The sequence below is a fragment of the Osmerus eperlanus genome, chromosome 8, assembly GCF_963692335.1.
Source record: "Osmerus eperlanus chromosome 8, fOsmEpe2.1, whole genome shotgun sequence".
Classification (NCBI taxonomy): domain Eukaryota; kingdom Metazoa; phylum Chordata; class Actinopteri; order Osmeriformes; family Osmeridae; genus Osmerus; species Osmerus eperlanus.
The window spans coordinates 3,848,056-3,868,591 of NC_085025.1; the positions used below are offsets into that span (position 1 = coordinate 3,848,056).

The 20,536-nt window shown below is 49.3% G+C and overlaps 1 protein-coding gene across 1 annotated transcript in view; it reads right to left on the bottom strand.

The window, feature by feature from the left end:
• LOC134025174 (mitogen-activated protein kinase-binding protein 1-like) overlaps window positions 1-4,558 on the bottom strand; it is a 14,688-nt gene extending 10,130 nt beyond the window's left edge. Inside the window, exons 1-7 of the mRNA XM_062468070.1 lie at window positions 4,318-4,558; window positions 3,534-3,625; window positions 1,985-2,047; window positions 1,812-1,869; window positions 987-1,157; window positions 621-758; window positions 119-301 (exon numbers count right to left, since the gene is read on the bottom strand). Of these exons, the coding sequence (XP_062324054.1) occupies window positions 119-301; window positions 621-758; window positions 987-1,157; window positions 1,812-1,869; window positions 1,985-2,047; window positions 3,534-3,625; window positions 4,318-4,422 (810 nt within the window). The 5' untranslated portion in view covers window positions 4,423-4,558. The remainder of the gene's footprint in view (window positions 1-118; window positions 302-620; window positions 759-986; window positions 1,158-1,811; window positions 1,870-1,984; window positions 2,048-3,533; window positions 3,626-4,317) is intronic.
• Between the last annotated feature and the right edge of the window lie 15,978 nt (window positions 4,559-20,536).

A 20,536-nucleotide genomic window follows, 5' to 3' on the forward strand; every position in this document is an offset into this window, starting at 1 on the left:
GCTTATATAAACTGGGGCTTGGCTGCAGCTCAGCTCTCACAAACCCACTTTAGATGTGAATCGTCCACTGAATGAATGCCACACTTGTTGCTACTACTTGACAGTGGATGCCGCTTACCCGCAGGTCCACCCACTTGTCCAGAGTCCTCTTGCTGTTGAACACGCACAACAGGCCGGACGACGTGATGCAGAAGGTGTCACCTGACTTGGAGCCCCGCCCACACGCCACGTCACAGAAGAAGTTGTTCCTCAGTTCCCCCAGCAGACCTGCTCGCCCCAGAAGAGGAACTGGAGCACTGGCCTACACACGCACGCACACACACACACGCGCGCGCATGCACGCACACACGCACGCACGCACGCACACACACGCGCACACACACACACCAAGGGTTAGCTGTGGTGTTAAGCTTGAAATACTAAAAGCAGTGTTAAATCAGTTCAATTCACTCTATTGATCTCAAAGGATATTCAAACAATCAGGTTAATCAGTGTGCACAATGACAGAATAAGTAAAGAACACAAACACTAAATACTGAAGTGTTACAATCTGTTCACATTGGATGGTGATTGAACATAGAGATCTTCCACGTACAAACATGGCGCTGTACTTATGTTACCTTAATGGGTTTGGTGTGGTCCAGGTACCAGAACTTCACATGTCTGTTTCCAGCTGTCACAAAGTAGGAGCTGTCCTCAGAGAAGGACACTGCTGTCACCTTACTGGACACCTTGTTAGCCGCAACAACTGTGTCCTTCTGCACAACACAATTACACACACATGAAAGTAAATTATATAGGTATGAGTTTTGGGAAACACACATTACAGTACATTATACAGGATTGATATTTGGGAAGTTAGAATAATAGTGTTGTGACCACTGACAATGTAAACAAAAACTGATGTGCTGATAGATATCTAATCTCCCATCACGGAGTAACGGGTGACATGGCCAGCAGAGCGGTGGTGAGGAACAGAGCCGTACCTTCCAGGCCCAGACATTGATCATCATGTCATGCTGGTAGCCCACGCTGACGATGTACTTGCTGTTGGGGGAGAAGGCCACGCAGGACACCCCGTACTTATGCTCCTGCAGCTCCGCCACCTGGGTACGCTCTGCCACGTCCCACACACGCACCGCTGGAAGGTGACCGCTCTGAGAGGAGAGGAGGGGAGGGAGGGGGAGAGGGACGGGGAGGGAGGGGGAGGGGGGGGGACGGGAGAGGGAGAGGGAGAGGGAGAGGGGGAGGGGGAGGGGGAGGGGGAGGGGGAGGGGGAGAGGGGGGGAGGGAGGGGGAGGGGGAGAGGGAGGGAGGGGGAGAGGGAGAGGGGGAGATGATCTGATGATGTATCTTATGAAATCATTGTCTAAACTGATTTGTAATTGTAAAATGATGTATGTCGGTGACGATGCTTTGATATTAGGAAACGACAAGAGTAGCTTGCTGTAGGCATTTGTATGTTTGTGCACTTATACGTAGTTTGAAGAAAGACTGTCAGTGGACAAGATGGAACTGTGTCCATTTTGGCTGAATAAACACCGTTTTTTTCGGCCTGCATATTCCCTCTTCCACATCATCATATGGTCTTTAGAACTTTGACCCCCTGCTGTCATGGCAACCAGAGAGAGCTCATCCACTTAAACCCAGAGGGTTTTAATCGTCTCTGATTGGCTATGAGGGATAACGGTAATGCCACAGAGTTCAGCACAACAGCAACACAGGCCCCATGAGCTAAGGAGCTAGCCTAGCTGTAGCACCTTCCTGACAGGACACAAGCTCCAACACAGGGAAGCAGGGAAGAAACTCACCTCTCCAGTGACCAGGAACTTTCCATCTGGAGAGAAGGAAAGGGCTGTGATGGCTTTCCTGTGAGGAGGAAGAGAAAAGAGAGAAGAGGAGGATGTTGTAATGTGATAGATTCAGAAATGTTCGTTTTTTTTTTGGGGGGGGGGGGTGTTGGGAGGGAGTGTTGCAGCCCCACCTGGAGGTGTTCAGGATGTGAAGCTGCTTGTTCTTCTTGGGGTTGAGCAAGACCACCACACATCTGGAACAGAGGAAACAGTCACAAGGAGGACGTCATCATAGGATTTCAACAAAATCTTGTTCAAAACTCAGGCAAATGGATTGCGTGCATTATTAATGGGCTAATTCTAGGGGCACAGTCGCACACACATTCGTTGCAACCGATAGAGGTTAATGAAACAAGATGATGATGTAACGCTATAAGCCCTAGTTCTCTTAAAGTCGGCTTGGTTGTTTTAGTAAGATTCTCTAATCATTAACCTGAATACTGTATGTAATAAGGAGAGAAATGCTGGTAATCTTTGCTAAGATAAAATAGCTGTTTTATTTGACCCTGTAAAATATGTTAGATAAAAAAACATTAGGAGTATATATTCATCCATCCCTCCATCCCTCCAACCATCTATCCATGACTACAAAGCCTGAAATAGTAGCGAATCCAGTCACAAGCATTCATGCCTACATCTCTAGCGTTTCCTGTAATCATCCACACCACGCTGTCACCACTTCCTGTTGAAATGAGTACAGGGATGTAGGTTGACAGAGAACACCATGGTAGATCTGGCTTCTGTTCAACAGGCTGTGCACCAGATCCCAGGACCAGGGACTGCACCAACAGGATAAATATAGAAGCTGAGTGGATTGGCGGATGTGAACAATGCTATCACAGCCTGGGAACACACACATGCGCGCTCACACACACACACACACACACATTGGCAAAGAGCTAGCCTTAAGTCCTAATTCTCGTTGTTCCAGACAGTGTCCTAATTACAAGCTTTACAAACGCAGCTTTGACTGAATTCTCCGGAATTGGGTTGGTTCTGCAAGGTCTGCTTTTCCCGACAGGTTTGCTCTGTGCTGCGCAGACGCAGCCGCCCTCAGGTCCTGACTGACAGAGAAACACTGACAGGCTGCTAACTGCTTCCCCCCGGATTCATTCCCATTGGTCTTATTCAGCAGCAGTGTGTGGTGTGAGTCACCCTTTTGCTCTCCTCCTGCTACATGCACTAAGCTACATCTCCCAGCTGAGAGCAGCACATCAGATACAAAGCTGGTGGAAAGGCCTCCGGTTTAGTGAAGTGGTTTGCAGTATTGTTAATATTAAAGCATAAATGATCCTCATTTGTTTAGCTGTTCTGGTGTGATGGGCATGATTAGAGGTTCTGACCAGCCCTGTCAGTTCCTGCATGATAACGCTGATTAAAAGACAATGGGATACAGATTTGCAAAGCACACAGAAGCCCTCGTCGGTCAAATCATCTGAGAGATGGGTTGGTTGTCAGCTACTGTAAACAAATTGCTATCTTTTCCAGTCAAAGGTCGGTCGAAAAGATAAATACTTTGCCTTATCTGTTTGTTTTAAAGTGTCTTTCAATCTCTTTCAGATGCACGTTGACACATGCTCACACACTGATGGTTACATGCACACACAAAAGTACATGATTGTATGCAAATCACATACGCACACACATTATGACACAACCACCTCTCTATCTCTCTCTCACCCAGCAGGATAGGCGACCAGTCCAGAGCGTGGGTCAGACACCAGTCCACTGTTCCCAGAGGCTGTGATCCCAAGTACCCTCTCCAATCTGACCTGCAGGGGGGGACACAGAGCAATGATCCACAGTTTATTGTTGGCTACATTTTAATCTTTTTACACGCGCTATTTGTTTGTCGCTTTGCAAAAAAAGCATCTGCTAAATTAAACATTGTATATGTTAAACTAAAGGTAACCGATAGGGAGGTTATATGAAATGTAGTGCGGGCTCTAAGACAAATCAATATGCTAAAGACAAATCAGTCTACTGCTTAAACATGGCTGTTCGTTTATCTAAACGTTGTAAACAAACTGGAGTGTTGACGCAGAAAAGTGTTCATCGTCATCACGTGATTCTTGATAGATACGACACTGTTTCTGTTTATTGTATCATTTGTTCTGGAGACAAAGCCAACACTGCACAATTGAATATTGCACATGCAGAAAACCATGACATGGCACTAGGTGACCCAACAGGAAAAGGTTCATAAGGTTGAGTAGGTGACCCCTTGTTGAGACTTGTTGCATTAATTGTAATTATAAATCAGTCAATAGAGACCAGACTACAAATCAACTTGGCAAATTCCTATTGTCATCTATAGGTGCCGTGTGCCCAACTTTCTGATTTGTAATATTTTATCAAACAAACTCACCACAAAATTGATAGAAATTAAGTAGCAACGTCTAGACATAGACAGTTTTGAGTTGCACCATAACCATAATTTAAAGTTATCTGATAAGGCGATTACCTTTTTTTCAATGTTTTCTTGTTTACGATTTCTTCGAAGTTTGATGGACGGAGAGCGAAGCATATTCCTTAAGCGACTTTTGATTGTTGATCCTTCGAAAGTCATTTTGAGGGTCCAATTTCCCGATAAAAGTGATGTTCTCTTAGTGAGCTACCATCCACACAGACAACTTACCCAAAGACAAATAAGTTAGACTGAAAATGTTAACACCACACACACGCCTGACAACAATGAGAATGAAAACAGCTGTGACGAACCCTGACTGTACTAAGGCTCGAGCGTAAGCATGTGTACACTTATAATCACTCGAGTGGGTTAATCGAGATCGCCCAGTTAAGGTCACGTTAATGCATCCTCCCTATTCACTTCTGTTGGTTAAGAGTTGACCACCTTGGAACAACATTGCCAAACTTGCCCCCACCCCTTGCAACACATAGTTAAAGAGCAACTGACAGATAACATCACTATCTTCATACGAATATAATGATCAGGTCGATGTTATTTGATGGCCTTCTTTAAAGGTTAAGTGTGGCGGAACATAACCTGGCAATGATTCTCTTTCAACAGTGTATGTGTATTTACTGGAAAATGCATTTTAGTTGGAACTATAACCTTTTCAGCCATCCTTTCAAAACAGACTAGTGTGTAATTCACACCATCTGGTGGCGTTAATGTCCGCCCACACGCGCTGTACAAAATATCGCCATCACGTACAATAAAAAAACTAACTATTGATGAAAAATGTAAACCCAACAAATGCATTTACAAATTTATTCTTTTTCAAGGCCACATACTTGCTCAGTGAGTGACCAAATCAGTATTTCTTTGCAAAAAGAGAAGGAAAATAAACAAAATTAAAAATGCATTATTTACACAGATCATGTAATCACTTCATTGGAAAGCTTACAATTAATTGATTGTGACACACAAAGTTTAAACAAGTCTGAATGGTTATTACATCGCACATTATTCAACAAAGGTTACTCAAACATGTTGGGTACAAGTCTCTAAGAATAGTTTTATTTGGTTAGAAAAGAATAAGAAACAATAAAATGTGGACAATGACATGACATTATTTCTGGTGGGTCTGTAGAAGAAGGATATGAATTTACAAAGAAATAAAGTGCAAACTGTGAGCAAAACAATTGACACACTGGCATACAAGGGTCATTTACAGTATTTCAACCCTAATTACCACTCATTACTGTTCCATTTAGTGGTTTCTAGCCTCAATGATTAGGCCAACAAAGGATCGGAAAACATACAAGGACATCATTGATCCGTCCATGTTCATCTGTCCCAGTTCATGCAAGTCCTTTATCCTTCTAATCTAATCCAACAACAAAAGACCTGTGAGATACGTTTTCATATATCAAATGACAACAAAATTGATCCCAATATGGGTCTGGAAAACCTACAACTACTCAAATATCAGCCATACTTTTCCTTTCATTCATACATTAATTTAATGTTTCTGTCAAAGGCATCCCCTACTGAAATAACCCACTCTCTACTGTGTCCATACATGCAGTAAAACCGAGGCATGTCTGGGGACCTTGGATTTATGATCAGGCACATTTAGTGGGGCTTCCAGTCCTCTGTACATAGTCAAGCACAGACCAGGAAGGCAGCACCACAGTAAGAGTTACAAGAGTTCTTCTGCTGTTAGTGTGGATGACGCAGTTGTCGAGTGTGTCAGTTTAAAGTTGGGTTAGTGTGAATGAAAACACAACAGCTCCACTACATCAGGTAGTCAGTCCAGGACTTCCTCTTAGCACTAGGGAAGTCCTTCCCCAACGCACTCCGGGTGACAGGCTTGCTAAGAGGGCTGACTCTAGCCGGTGAGGCCGGGCTGCTTCCAGTCGTCAGGGGGCTCTCCCCAGCACGGGGCACTGTGTCTGGGCCTCCCCTGGTCCGTGTGGCAGGGCTAGTTCCAGACAGGCAGCCCCCAGGCTTGGTTCCAGCTGGGCTGCCTTCAGCCCGGGAAGACCCGTCTTGGCTGGTGCCTGTCTTTGACACATCCTCCACAGGAGCTTCGGAAACATGGCTCTTCTTCTTTGGGGGCCTTCCCCTGCGTCTCTTGGCCGGAGCGAGGCAGTCCACTGCAGCTGGACTCTCCGGCGCCAGTGAGATTTCAACAGCTGGAGATTCTGGATCTGTGCTGGCCGGAGTCTTACTCCCTCTGTCTCCCGTGCTGCTATCCTCCGAAACAGTCTCAGAACCAGCAGGCTTCTTCTTAGGAGGCCTTCCCCGGCCACGTTTGGCTGGAGCCAAGCCTTCCCCCGCTGTGGCTGGGGGGTCTCCGACTGGAGACACAGGCTTAAGCCTGCTGGACTGAACCTTGGGCAGAAGCAGAGGCAGTCGTTTGGGGGGGACCAGAGTTGAGGACGGGCTGACAGGAATGCTCTCTGAAGAGGTTTCTCGCGTTCGCTTCCTCGGAGACACTTTTGTCCTGGCCACCAAATCTTGGTCCTTAGAAACGTCTTTGTCCTGCAGCGAGTCTGGCCCCTCTCTGCGCTCGTCTTTAGACAGGGCCTGTACTAGCACCGCCGCCTTCTTCCTAAGAATCCTGGCGTTAGTCTGTGGGTTGCCACCAGCCTGCAGCTGCTCCTGTGGCTTCCAGATGGCGCTGTTGAGACCAGACATCTCACCCAGAAGAGACATGTCAGCCAGTTTGGGATCGGAGGTCTTATCGACAGGGGTGTAGATCTTCTCCTTGTTAGAAGAGACGTCTTCCTCCACGGAGCTGTGGGAGGCATGAGCCTCACAGTCAGTGTCTTCCTCCTCCTCCTCCTCCTCCTCTTCCTTCGGTCTTTTCTCTCCTGAGGTCTGCTCAGAAACCATAGGTCCCCTCTTGCGGTCCGTCGTATCAGGCTTCTGGCCCGAGGGCTCAGGGTCAGGGGCATTTGAGGGAATCACCTCCCTCACCTCCCTCCCCTTCCCCTCCTCAGCCTCTCCCCCCTCCCCCTCCTCAGCCTCTCCCTCCTCAGCCTCTCCCCCCTCCCCCTCCCTGGCTGTTGCCGGAATGGCTGTGGGAGGAGCCGGAGATGGAATGCCTGTGACCTTCAGTCTGAGGACTCCTCTTCCAGCTGAATCAAACAAGACATACATGTACATAATGAGGGTCTTGTCTCAATACGACACACGGAGCCAATGTGTAATAGTTAACGATGACATCCAGGGTTCTAAATTAACACCTGCCAACCCGCCAAATGCGGGTTAAAATTCATTTTGGGGGGTGTTAATAAAAACTCACTAGCCAGTTTGGCAGGTGATGCATGAGGCATTACATGAATGATACATAATGCTCTGTTCTCGGTCATTTATCCCCCTGGCAGTACTTCCTACGTTTCCCATGAACACTGTGCCATAATGCTACGTGATAACGTTTTATACTCCCATTGGCTGTGCGCAGTTTGAAGTGAAACCAGCGCAAGAAACCATGGAAACGAACGGAGCATCCACCAGAAAACAAAAGGAAGAAGTAAAACGAAGCATAGAGGATCATAGGAGGTAATAAGAGCTAACTAGAGTAGTAAAGTAAAGTAAAAAGTTAACTTAATGCGGTAGTGGTTAGGAAACACTTCTGGGAGCGAGAAGAGGAACGAGGCAGGGGATGAGGATATTGATAGCACTAGAGAAACGAAGAAAATAAAATGTAATGCCAAATGGCTGGCGGGTCAGGAATGGCTTGTGTTTGACAATGAAAATGTTGTCATGTTTTGTAAGGATTGCCGCATGTACGCGAAAGAAAAAAACAAAACGAACAATTTTGTGGTGGGAACAAATAATTTTAAAGTCGAGGCTGCTTAGGGTTAGAAGCTAGAAGTTAGTTGGAGCTAACCTGCTTACTGACAGTCTTTTGTAATGTAAATACACTGTTCTTAATAAACAGTCTATTAGGTCGGTTTAATTAATGCCTGCTTAGGACAAAAACGTTACTGTAAATGCATGGGCAGGAGTCAATCTCATGACGCGAATGGACGTTTTAGCCATTTACAATAAATCGTGTCCTTACTTTTTGGTGATTTCACATATCCTTGCATCATACTTCTGTGCTTCATTTTACATGTGTTTTTCATGCCAACAATGTTAATACAATGAACAAATGCATTCAGCGAAACTTATAATTGTTCTTATTTTCACCGGAAAGAATGTGGCTAGTGGAAATTCTGATTGACTTTAAGTTACCAGCCACATTGGCTGGTGATCGAAAAAGTTAATTTAGAACCCTGATAACATGGCTTACCGGCTTTCAGAGAGGCAGGCTGTGTGAGCGTGCCGGTCTTGGTGTGTGGCTGGGGCACTGTGACGGTGTGTCTGGAGACACCAGCCGCCTGGCTCAGCGCGTCAGAGGTCAGGGACTGGCCGTCTGGGGGAACAGCCTTGTTCCTCTGGGCACACACGTCTTTCTGACGCTCACAGATCTCCCTCAGTTTGGACCTGATCAGCTCCTCTGGCTTTCCTGAAGGACACACACCCAGCGAGAGAGAGCGACAGAGAGAAATAGAGACAGAGAGAGAGAGCAGCTGGAAGTTAGTGTTATTCAACAGACCTGGAAACGAGTCTTCAGGCCTGAGGTCAAGAAGTTCTGTGAAGCCATGTGTTGGACAGTAAAGTAGAGTAGCGTGGAGTAAAGCAGAGTAGTACTTTATTGATCCTAGGGCATAGATTGCACGGTTACAGCCATGTCAATCCAATACACCCATGGTCAAATCAAGTCAAATCAGGGTCAGAGTAGTATTTACAATCTGAATGACCTATCCAGGGAAAGTAGTCCACGTCTAGGCCTATGTAGAGCCATTCCAGTAAGCAACCAGGCCCATGCCAGTTACATTTACATTTAGTCATTTAGCAGACGCTCTTATCCAGAGCGACTTACAGTAAGTACAGGGACATTCCCCCCGAGGCAAGTAGGGTGAAGTGCCTTGCCCAAGGACACAACGTCATTTGGCATGGCCGGGAATCGAACTGGCAACCTTCAGATTACGAGCCCGACTCCCTAACCGCTCAACCACCTGACTCCCCTGACCTCCCCTCCGCCAGTTGACCAGGTGCAGACCTACCAGACGCGTGGGCTATCTTCTTCACGTACGCAGACTGCTTCAGGGTCAGTCTCCTCTTCTTCTCCTCCAGGTAGGCGGAGTTGTTTACGAGAGCGTTGATCTCTCTCCGGGCCTGAGAAACAACAAGGAAGCAATACGAGCAGAGAGAGATTAGGTGTGACTCAAACCTATGCAAGGGGAAACCCTCTAACGGGACTGCAAGCTACAATTTCCCCTCCCGCAGCAGGAGTTTAGGAAGAAGAGGCCCACCTGGGAGAGGACGAGCAGCTTGGAGGCCTTGGGGTCCATCTCCTCCAGAAACAGGACGTCCTTCAGCTTGGTGAAGAGCTTGCGGTGTTCCGAGCGCCGCAGTCTCTCTGTCACCGTGTGGTTCCTGCGTTTACCCCCTTCCTCGCACCCCTCCTCCCCCTCACCCCTCCTATGCTGTGGAACACCGAGTGGACAACAAAATTAAACACTCAACATCCTACAAAACGATACATTTGTTATTGTTGCATCTGAAACTAATTTCGACAATGTAAGTTCATAAAATAAAATTAAGAAGTTTAACCTTTTTTCTTGTTTTTTCTGTCGCATCAGTCTCCTGGCTGGAGTCACTGGGAAAGAAAAGACGATTCAGAATCCACTTCTACATACATCTGTCTGACTGCAGGTTAAACTGACAAGAGACATACACAGGCACGTCCCCTCTCACCCCACACACACACGCACACACACGTCTTACAGGGAGTCGGACATGCCGTGTCTGGCTGCGGCTCTCATCTCAGCGATCATGCACCTCTGGGTCCTCTCTTCCACCGTCTCGATGTCCACCGTTTCATCCTGACAAACACAGACGCCGCCTTCAGAACCTGGGGCAGACACTCGATACCATGCAGAAGACGTCTGCTAAACTGTGTGTGTGTCGTAGAGGCACCGATGGCCAGACTAACCCTGCCCCTCTTACCCTGTCGTCGTCATCATCATCGTCGTCTGAATCGTCTGAGTCGGAGGTGTCTGTCAAGTCATCCGAGTCAGAGTCGTCCCCGGACTCCTCTGTGAGGTCAGAATAACCGTTATCCTGCATCTGTTCCCCCGTCACCTCCCCAATCTCTGCATCGCTCCCCTCAGACGCCATCTCCTCATCACAGGTCAGCAGGGGGGACTTCCTGGGGCCGGAGGGGAGGGGCGGGGCTACTTTAGGGTGTGGCTGGTGGGTGGGTCCAGTGTAGGAGTGGTCAGCGGAGACGGGCTCGGGTGTGTCTGTGCCGGCTGTAGAGGTAGGGGTTCTGGAGAAACTCTGCAAGATCATGTCACCGTTAGAGGAAACCTTCCTTGGCTGTAGTGGTTTAACAGTCATATTTATGGTTGTTGGTTTAGCTGCCCTGGCTGACTGTGGAGCGACACCAGCAGCTCCAGGCTTAGGGAGCTGGATCAGGGTAAAGCCCCCAGGGAGGGAAACTCCTGCTGGGCCAGCCTGGCTCTGGCCTGGGCCCTTGGAGGCCTGGTCTGCTGGAGGGGGGAAGATTCTGAAGGAGTAGGTTCCTCTCTGACCCAGGAAGCTGGGTGTTTTCATTGAGGAGGAGACAGTTAGAGCGAGGGGGGAGGGAGAGGGGGTCCGGGAGGGGGTGACTGTGCCATGTTGGCCGGTGATAAATTTGATAAGAGGCTTGAGAGGAGGAGGGCTCCGAGGGGAGGAGGCAGTCTTGGAAGGGGGGAGTCCGGGGGTGGAGAGGGGAGGGATGACTCGAGACGGCACGAGATTGTCCGACTGGTTCGGCCGTGCTGTCGGAGCTGTGGAAACAACATGAGACACGGGGGTGAGAACAAGTACATAATAACACATTAAATACTATACTATTAGCGTCTAAACTAAAGCGAACTTTGCGTTTTCTTGGTGCGTGTACACACACACACTCGACTGTTAACGTACATTCAACAGGGTTCTTGCCAACGACGACAGCCTTGGGTTTAACAGCCACCAGTTTGACGAGCTGTCCGTTGGGCTGGCGGTAGAACTTGGCTGCCTGGAGGCTGGACATGGACTGCAGTACCACCTTCTTAGCTATAGAGGGCAGGGGCACTGCGGGGGAGTGCTGGGAGGTGACCAACATCATGCAGGGCGCGGTGACTTCTTTGGGGTTTGTTGGTGTTTGTTGGTTGACGGGAGTACGGCAAGCCTTATCTAGAACAGATTCGACAATATCAGACAAAAAGTTCTTTGTTGTGGGAAAAGTGTGGGTGTGTTTTGTGGGTGTCTCACCTGGTTTCTGGACCCCAGCCTTGGAGCCCCTGTGCAGCAGGGGGGGGTTGGCTCCGGGGGTCTTGGGGTGAGGGCCACCAGGGGGCAGCACTCGCGGGCGGGGCAGGAGGCTGGGCCTGGGAGAGGTGTTCCCAGGAGACTTGGAGGCCTTGGGAGACATCTTGGCTGGTCTTCTCTGTGCATTGCGCAGCCTGCCTGTGACAAACGCAGCGAGCCGATTGGCCGGATGCAGAGCTCCCATCTGTCCAAGCAGGAGTCTGGCCTGAGAGTAGGATTTCCCGTTCACCTGCAGGAGGTCAGGTGAGCACGCAGCCTTAAGCAGATGATGGTCTACTGTGCGCTCAATGTACAGCTTTAATCCTTAAGTCACGTAACTTAAATGTGGCGCAGAGCATTATACTACAACACCTAACATACTTTACTTGTCACATTTCAGCCGTGAATGAAAAACAATGTACTTAAGTGAAAGAGAAATACATAGATTGTTAACTTGTGTCGGTGGAGCTTGAGGGCAGGTACACAGGAAGTCCTTCCTACCTGTATGAGTCCCACAGCAGCTTTCCCAGGCGGTTTCTTTCTGGCCTTGAGGCAACCGGCAGGAAACACTCCGGCCAAGAACGGCATGACGGCAACCTGCTTCTCCTGCTCTTCTGCCTGGGCACCGGTCCTCTCCTCCTCCTCCTCCCTCCCACCTTCCTCCACACTCTCTCCACCTTCATCCTCATCCTCCTCACTGTGTTTAGGGTTCTCTTCGCTGTCCTTCTTCGCCGCCAGACTGACACTGATCTGTTGGGGATGAGTGGGAGAATGTTGAGTTAGTTGTTTATGAGTTGAGTTAGTTGTTTATTTAATATTTTATTGTATAGTTTATTTTAATCTAATTCCACTTAGTATTGCTAGTTATGTACCCTTAGTATAGTTAGTCCTCATATTTTAATTTTAGATTCCTATATGTTTAATGTTTGCACCTTCCTGCCAAAGCAAATTCCTTGTCTGTGCAAACTTTCATGGCGAATAAAACCCATTCTGATTCTGATTGCTAGTTCCGGATTTCTAGAATTTAAAAAGATCGATCAACTGATTCGCCATTCAAGGGTCAGATGAGTCCAGTTCCAGGACTAAGCCAATACCAGCCCCCAGCCAATGACAATCCCATGCCAATCCCGGTTAATACGTACCCCATGCACATGCTGGCCACAGACCAAAACAACCCATAGCCAATTCCAGCCCAATACTCTATTTCAGGCATCCCCAACCTTTTCCACTTTACGACCCAATATTTGAGCATTGCTCAAATATTTTTGCGCCCCCCCCCCCCCCCCCCAACAACACATCCGTTCACTTTATTCGCGACGATCGAACATGTTTAGTTAACAACACCACGGGAGCCAAACAGTTCGCTCTCACGGCTAAATTTGAGCGATCAAATAAGACAAGTGTCCATCAGCGCCACGGTAAGCACACATTTTAAAAGGAGGTAACCTGCGTTATTACAACAATTCTTATAGTTTCATATCACAACGTTAAATAGCAAACTGCTATATTGGCTATGCACACGACAGTGATCGCTATTTCCATGAGAAAAAAAGGCCAGGTCTAGAATTTCTCGTGAAGTTATACACTAAACGTTACTTTTAATAACCATAACAGGTTATGTTAACTAGATACTATCAATAGCTATTAGCAACTTAGCTATTGCTATCTTAACCCTACACAGATTGTGCAGCTTCTCATTTTTTCCATCGACCGATAAAAGGTCGCCCTGACTGAGATCTCTTTCCAAATTGTTGTTAAAAACAGAGAAAGAGTTACATTACATTATCCATATGTACAAAATATGACAGACCAATTATTTGTGTTAACATTAACGACTAGCAAGCAAGCTGACAACCAGATCATTGAGAACATTATAATGTAGCTAAAAGTTGTTAGCTAGCTAGTCTAATGGGGGGGGCTACCGACAACGTTCCACTACACAGCGACGCGAATCGCTTGTCATCGTTTGCCTTCCCACAGTGCACCATGCTCAGGGGCGTGTCAGACAGATGAATGCCGAGTTGTAATTCTCTAAAGTCACTGTTGTAGTTCGTATAACCCAAGTCGCAAAGTGCAGACTTGGGTTTACGTACCCACTGTACTTAGTACAATATCGATCAAAATACAACTTTTACACACGTTAAGCAAAACATCCAACACGCTGGCTAGATGTAGCATGATGTTATCTACTATACACACTAGTTCTGGCTCTTTTTTTCTGTATTTTATGCAGTGAAAGATTAAATATTACAGTACGCGATCGGACGCGACAAGCCTCCAGCCCCGCCTCCAGCCCCGCCTCCAGCCCCACCTCCAGCCCCACCTCCAGCCCCACCTTGTAGATGATGGTGCTGCTGTCAGCCTTGCGGCCGCAGGACAGCAACTTGATCTGGTACGGCCCCACCCTGAAGGGGGCGAAGAGGCCGTTCTGCTTCAGCCGTCGACACAGCACCATCAGGACCAGCTTGCGGTGAGCGTCCCAGTTACACTCTGACTGGATCTCTAGCATCTTGCTGGGCTCAGAAACTCTGGGCCTGGGCTGAGAACGACCCTGATCTGCTACAGAGGAGGGGGAGATTGAGATCAAACGTTATTTAATAAATCAAAATATGAACGGATTGTATATCTGTAGAAAAGCCAGTAGTGCGATGACACTGAAAGGATGTTTCCCCTGCAGGTGCTGGGGAGTCTTACCTGCGTTAGGTGGGGCTGGAGGGGGGGTCAGGACGTGCCTGGGCTCCTTCTCCACTTCAGGGGCCGGGGTGGGGGTGGAGGCGGGGGCCGGGGTGGAGGCCGGGGCCGGCGTGGAGGTGGGGGTGGAGGTCTTAGAAAGGAACAGCACCCGGGGAGGGGGTTTGCTGTTGAACTCTCTCACGCGGGCGCAGGTCATCATACTCTCAAAGTATTTATACACCGGATCTTTATCCTCCTCTCGCATCTGTTGACGCACACCAAATCCATCAGTCGATTTTTCTCGGAACATTTTATTGTTATTTGTTGACAATGTTACTCTCTTAAACACAGAAGTTGAATCTGTGACTGGTTTGTTTCGGTAAGCTCTAATCAGTCATTCCCTGAGTTGTCAGTGCGTGGGACACAGCATACCTGAGGGGTGGGTTTGGGGGTGTAGCGCTTGGCAGAGGAGGTGCTCTTGCAGGGCTCCTGGGGGGCAGACTTGGGGACGTGGAGCGGCTCGGGGTCGTTCTCCTCGTTGTCCTGGTCCCACAGACGGGAGAGGTGGCAGCCTGGGCTGGGCTGGACATCACAGCCCACCCTCGACACCGCTGTGGAGGAACAGCCAGCATTCAACGTTGGACAGGGTGTTGAATTCAAAGTCGGTGTGAATCAGGAAAATGTTATTGGAACATATCATATGATTATATACACAAACTCTGATGAAGAAGAGCTATGTGACGAGTACATTATTGTATCCTTTACCTTTGTCCCTACAAAAGGTAAAGTCCCTGCAAAGTCTAGATCTAGGGGATGAACTTACTGTACACAGGCTCTGTCGGGGCCTCCTTCTCTGTCTCTGTGGCCTGTTTGATGATCCTGCGCTTGAAGCAGGCGCATCCCAGCATGCACTCTGTCCGTCGGCAGTGGAGCGGACCTCTGTTCCTGCGGTTCAGACTGGCACACACACAGCCCAGCCGGCAGAACTCCTGCCCACACTCCGGGCCCTCCACCAGCTTCATGGGCTTGGTGTGTAGAGTCCGGGTCTTGGGAATACCCTGAGGAGACAGTGGAGAGGAATCAACAAGTCATTACGCAACAGCCCGAGGGGTGTGTGTGTGTGTGCATGCGTATGCGTGTGTGTTAGTTACCTGTATGGTGAGCAGTGTGCTCAGGGCCACCTCCGTCCTCTCCTGGCTGATGAATGTCCGGTGGTGTCCCAGGTAGGTTGAGGCCTCCTCCATCTCCTGCAGCTTGAGCTGGAACCTGGTGAGGCCTGGGGTCCGGTAGTACAGCCAGCTGCCGGCCTGCCCCGCCCCCGGACTGCTGTCCCTCCTCCCAGAGACCTTGGCAGGAGGAGACCTACGCGCACGCACGCACACACACGCACACACACACACACACACACACACCACTAGGTTAGACTTTTCAGTACAGATCAGAGAGGGTGAAGGAGAGGACAGGAGGCCCTGTGAACATCAGGGAGACACATCTCTCCACCGGAGCCTTACCTCTGAGCAGCAGGACTGGCTGCGTTTGAAGCCTTGGCCCCAGCGGGGGCTTTAACAGCTGAGGTGGGCGATTTCTTGGTGCTCTGAACCTGCGCCGGTCGTGGCGTTGCCGTGGCGGTTTCGGGTTTGGTCTGTGTGGGCGTGGCCGGCGGTTTGGCTCTTACTGAGGTGGCGGGCTTCTTAGAGTTGGCGAGGGGAGGAGGCGGCGTGGTCAAGACGGAGTAGAGGAGGGACTTTCGGGAGAGGGGGCAGGGCCTGTTGGTCCAGGCAGGAAGCTGGGGAGAGGGGGTGCGAGTCTTCAGCACGCTGTCCAGGGTCCGCACGTAGCTGGTGCTTTTAGCCGGCAGCTCGTAGGCGACCGGGCCCTGGGGGTTGAGGGAGAAGGCAGCCGCACGCTCGCTGATTTGTTGAGCTTCGTTCTCCAGGTACTCATCCAGCATGTCGCTCCAGAACGCAGAGCGGTTCTTCAGCGCCCCCTCTGGATGGGAGGAATAAACACGGGTTAAAGTTAATAAAAGCAGGTGAGAGGCGGGTGAGCATGAGTGAGCAACAGTGTCTGTGAGAAAGAGAGAGATATCCTTACCGTTCTGTGTGGCATAGGAGGACTCTTTGGTCTTTGTGAATTTTTCCCTCCAGCCCTTGATCTTGGTCAGGTCGCTGGTCTTTCCTGTCCGAGACACAAAGGGCACTCCTCCATCTAAGCAGGGGTCACCAGAGACAAAGTTAGCATAGCGAAAGACAGAGCCGTCATCTCTACAATCTCCCTTTGCTTGGAGACATCGCCAATTAAAAGATGAGGCTCGTACAATGCAGATGCCTGCAAACCATCCACCATATGGCTCCCACCAATCAGGTTTGCAGGTCAATAGATACTGGGGGAGGGGGGAAGACAGCAGTCGCTGAGGCTTAGCCATGATACGTTGGAACGGCATGGCAACAAAACAAAGCTCTTTTCTGGTTCAAGTTGGTGGAAAGACATAAAGTAATCATGCTAGCATGAGGCTTATATGAAATAAGTATGATTAGTGAAACTGCTTATTGCTTATTAAGTAGCGAGTGGCTGTAATACATGAAACCACACAAAGCATGGAAATGAAAGTGATATCTCCTTTTAAATGTAATTAATTTCTATGCATTTGCATAACTCAGTTACACAATAATACTACCCTTATTAATCAGTGTCCTGCTTGCCCACTGTGACAGACCCAGGGCCTCCACCAAAGGGATATATGAATGTAAATTAATGGACGTTGGAGAATTAGGATTTAGTAGGAAGTGAATCGCTTTCTTAACAGCGCCTTAAGTTGTTCATAGGGTCTGTACCATTTGACATTTCGACTTCATACCATCGAGGTCTTTAAACGAGTGTTACAAACAGCCTTCCAGCAGCTCTGTGATCAGGGCCGTGTTACATTTACATTTAGTCATTTAGCAGACGCTCTTATCCAGAGCGACTTACAGTAAGTACAGGGACATTCTCCCCGAGCCAAGTAGGGTGAAGTGCCTTGCCCAAGGACACAACGTCATTTGGCACGGCCGGGAATCGAACCAACAACCTTTTGATTAATAGCCCGACTCCCTCACCACTCAGCCATCTGACCCCATCTGTGTTCCAGGCACAGAGACTCACCACTGGGGGAGGCTGGGGTCGTAGGATTGTCCTTCCCCGTGAACTCGGGGGGGGGCAGGGGTAGCTGTACCCCCAGATACTGGAGGTCTATAGCCTGTGCCGGGTCCAGCAGAGGCAATTTGAGGCCGACTGCAGAGGGGACAGGATACAAAAATAAGCAATCACAAACCACATGGATGAGGACAAAGATAGCAGAATGTATTTCCTTTGGGATCGATAAAGTGAATTTAATGTACTGCGTGTGTGTGTGTGTGTCTACTTACCCTGCTGCAGGACAGGATGGATGACCTGTCTGTGTTTGAAGGTAGCCAGGTCCTGCAACAGGACGGCCTGTACACGACCCATCTTCTCCTCAACAGTCTCCGTGACCTCCACGACCGCTGAGAGAAAGAGCCAAACACAACATGCTATGACGGCCGCTATGTTAGCATCTCGTCAGACGTGAGGTGTGTCTGGTGTGTTTTTCGTAGAGCGTCCGTATGCACGTTCCCTCACCTGCGCTGTCCGGGCTCTGCTCAGGGACTTGTGGTGCTGGGGAGACATGGATCCCAAGAGCCTCCTGTAGAAACAGAAGACACATACAGATCGAGAATGAATCAAGTATTAACTTATAAAAATATAAACGCTAACACCACATTTGCTTGTCTAAATGACATTATATGACACCTCACATAGCATTGAAAACCCTTAAAAAGGATGTATTTAACTGTGGAAGGATTTTACCCTTGAAGTGAAGGACACAAACAGCAGGCCCTCCACGTCGTCTAGTTCTGGTTGCATGGCGACCGTAGGCGCGTTGCTGGTCGGCGTTACGGGGGCGGATCCTGCCTTAGGGCCACACCTCCCGCTGTTCACACCCTTCCCCTTGGCTTTGGTTTTCTTCCCCCTGGTAAAGGACTTGGGCACCACAAAACTGTCGGTCGAGGGCTTCGGAGTAGGGGGCGAGGGCCGGGGCAGGATTCTCTTCAGCTGAGGCGTTTTGGGCGTGCTGGGGGTTAGATTGGCATGGATGATGAGGTTCTTGACCTCGACAGTAACAGCGCTCTGCATGGCTGGACCCACAGCCCCTGCTGTCTCCGAGCCCTCGGAGAAGCTGGACCCTGGAGGCTGGGAGGGGGCTGGGTGCGACGGTGCCGTGTCCTGAGGACTGGTAGCGGTCAGCCTGGTCTGACTGGAGGGCAGGGTCAGTTGGGTCTTCCGGAGATGTTTGTGTAGCGCGTGGTCACTGTCACTGTTGTACACGTCGAGGCCCTCCTCGCCCGCTGATGCGTCAGTCTCCTGGGTGTCCGAGGCTTCGGACGGAGAGGATCCCACGCGCCACAGCTTGGCGTGCACCCTGCCATCTACCTCGGCCGAGGTCGACAGGGGTCGCTTCTTGCAGCTGGAAGTGAAACACAGGGTGCTAATGAGAGAATAGAACTTCTCTAGCCGAGTCGTCTGGTCGACGGTGTTAACAAGCATGACGTTTTTAGAAATTAGAAAGCTGTAGGAATCCATAGTCACTGTTAAAGCTGAAAACAATGCATGAGCTCTCTGACCATTTAAAAACAGCTAAATGGGACAGCAGTGAAAACATGCTCTGGTTTTACCCAAATTTTTTTTTTATTATTCTATGAATAAGGACTAAAACTTTGGGATACATGTGGGTGAGTCAACAAATATGACGCAACGGTCACATAGTAAAATCTTACTGCAATAATAAAAGGACGTGCATAGCTTACCTGAGGTCCAGGCCTACGTTGTCTGGATCTTTCACACTGTGGTGGCTCCTCGGCCTCGCATGGTTCAGAACAGGGGGACGGGTATCCACAGGGTCTGCGCGAGGAGGCTCGTGCTTCAACTTGTCCTCCCTGAAGCCCCTTGCAAACGGATTGTGGTCAATCTTCAACTGGGTTATCTGCATATTCTGGTAGGTAGTCACTGAATAAAATCTCATCTGGGGAAACGTGAAGGTCATGACCTCTGGCCAGCTAAGTGAAGGATTGTGAGGGTCAGGTAAACTGTCACTATGGATAGGAATGACATGTAAACTGGGCTGGTAGCGACGCATAGTCTGCAACACAGCATGTCTCTCCGGCTCCAGGATGTTATTAGTCAGCTTGAGCGTCCGGAAGGACACGTGGCGGACCATCAGTTCCTTGCCCGTGGCTGGTGAACACTCGTGGGGGAAGGCCCTTCCAGGGAGCCTCTGCTCGTACGGTTCCACCTGCCCACAGGCCTCCCACTTGGAGCCGGTCCAGCGATGCTTGTGGGGGTCCGTGGGAGTGATCGACAGGAACAGGGAATAACGGAGTGTGGGATCCAGACCGCTCAGGCGGAAGAAACAGTAAGGGAACATGCGGCGTCCCTGTTTGGTGACGATCATCTCAGTTCCGTGGTGGTAGAACTCCATCCAGACACTGTGGTTCTCCAGGGAAACGGAGACGGGCCCACTGGTCAGCACCTCAGACAGATCAGCAGGGTCTGGGGTGCTGCTAGTGTCTGGGTCACTAGCGTCTGTCGGTGAATCCGCTAATGACTCTCCCGTGTTTTCCTCATTGGCTATTTTCTGCTCCGTGGCTGAGGTAAACGAGCTAGCTTCAGCGTTCTCAATAGAGTCCATATTTGCCACTTCTGAAGAATTGTCTGCGCTTGCCTCGGTGGGTGAGGCTTCGGCCGGGGCAGTATCTGGGTTCGTGATGGATGCAGCTTGGGTGTCCATTTTGTCCTTTCTGGAGAGGCTTGGCTTCCTGCTGACAGGTTCAGATGCGGGGCTCAAGTGGGTGTCAGTGGAGTCCACCTCCTCTGGCGTAGTTGCCTCACAAAGGTCTTCCATGGTTAGGAATAAAAGGTGTACTTCAGGTTTTAACTGAGGTTGTGTTCATCTGTTGTCTGAAAGCAAAATACATGTTGTCTGTCATCATAAACATTAAAACGAGGCCCCTTAGATTGTAGACTATTTAGCTTAATTTAATGACAAACTGTTATCAACGCTAGCTTTATCAACAAACACGTGCATCACTATCTGGTCGCAAGTGATTGTCAGTAGTTAGGCATACTGTGTGTTAAAAAGAATAAGCAT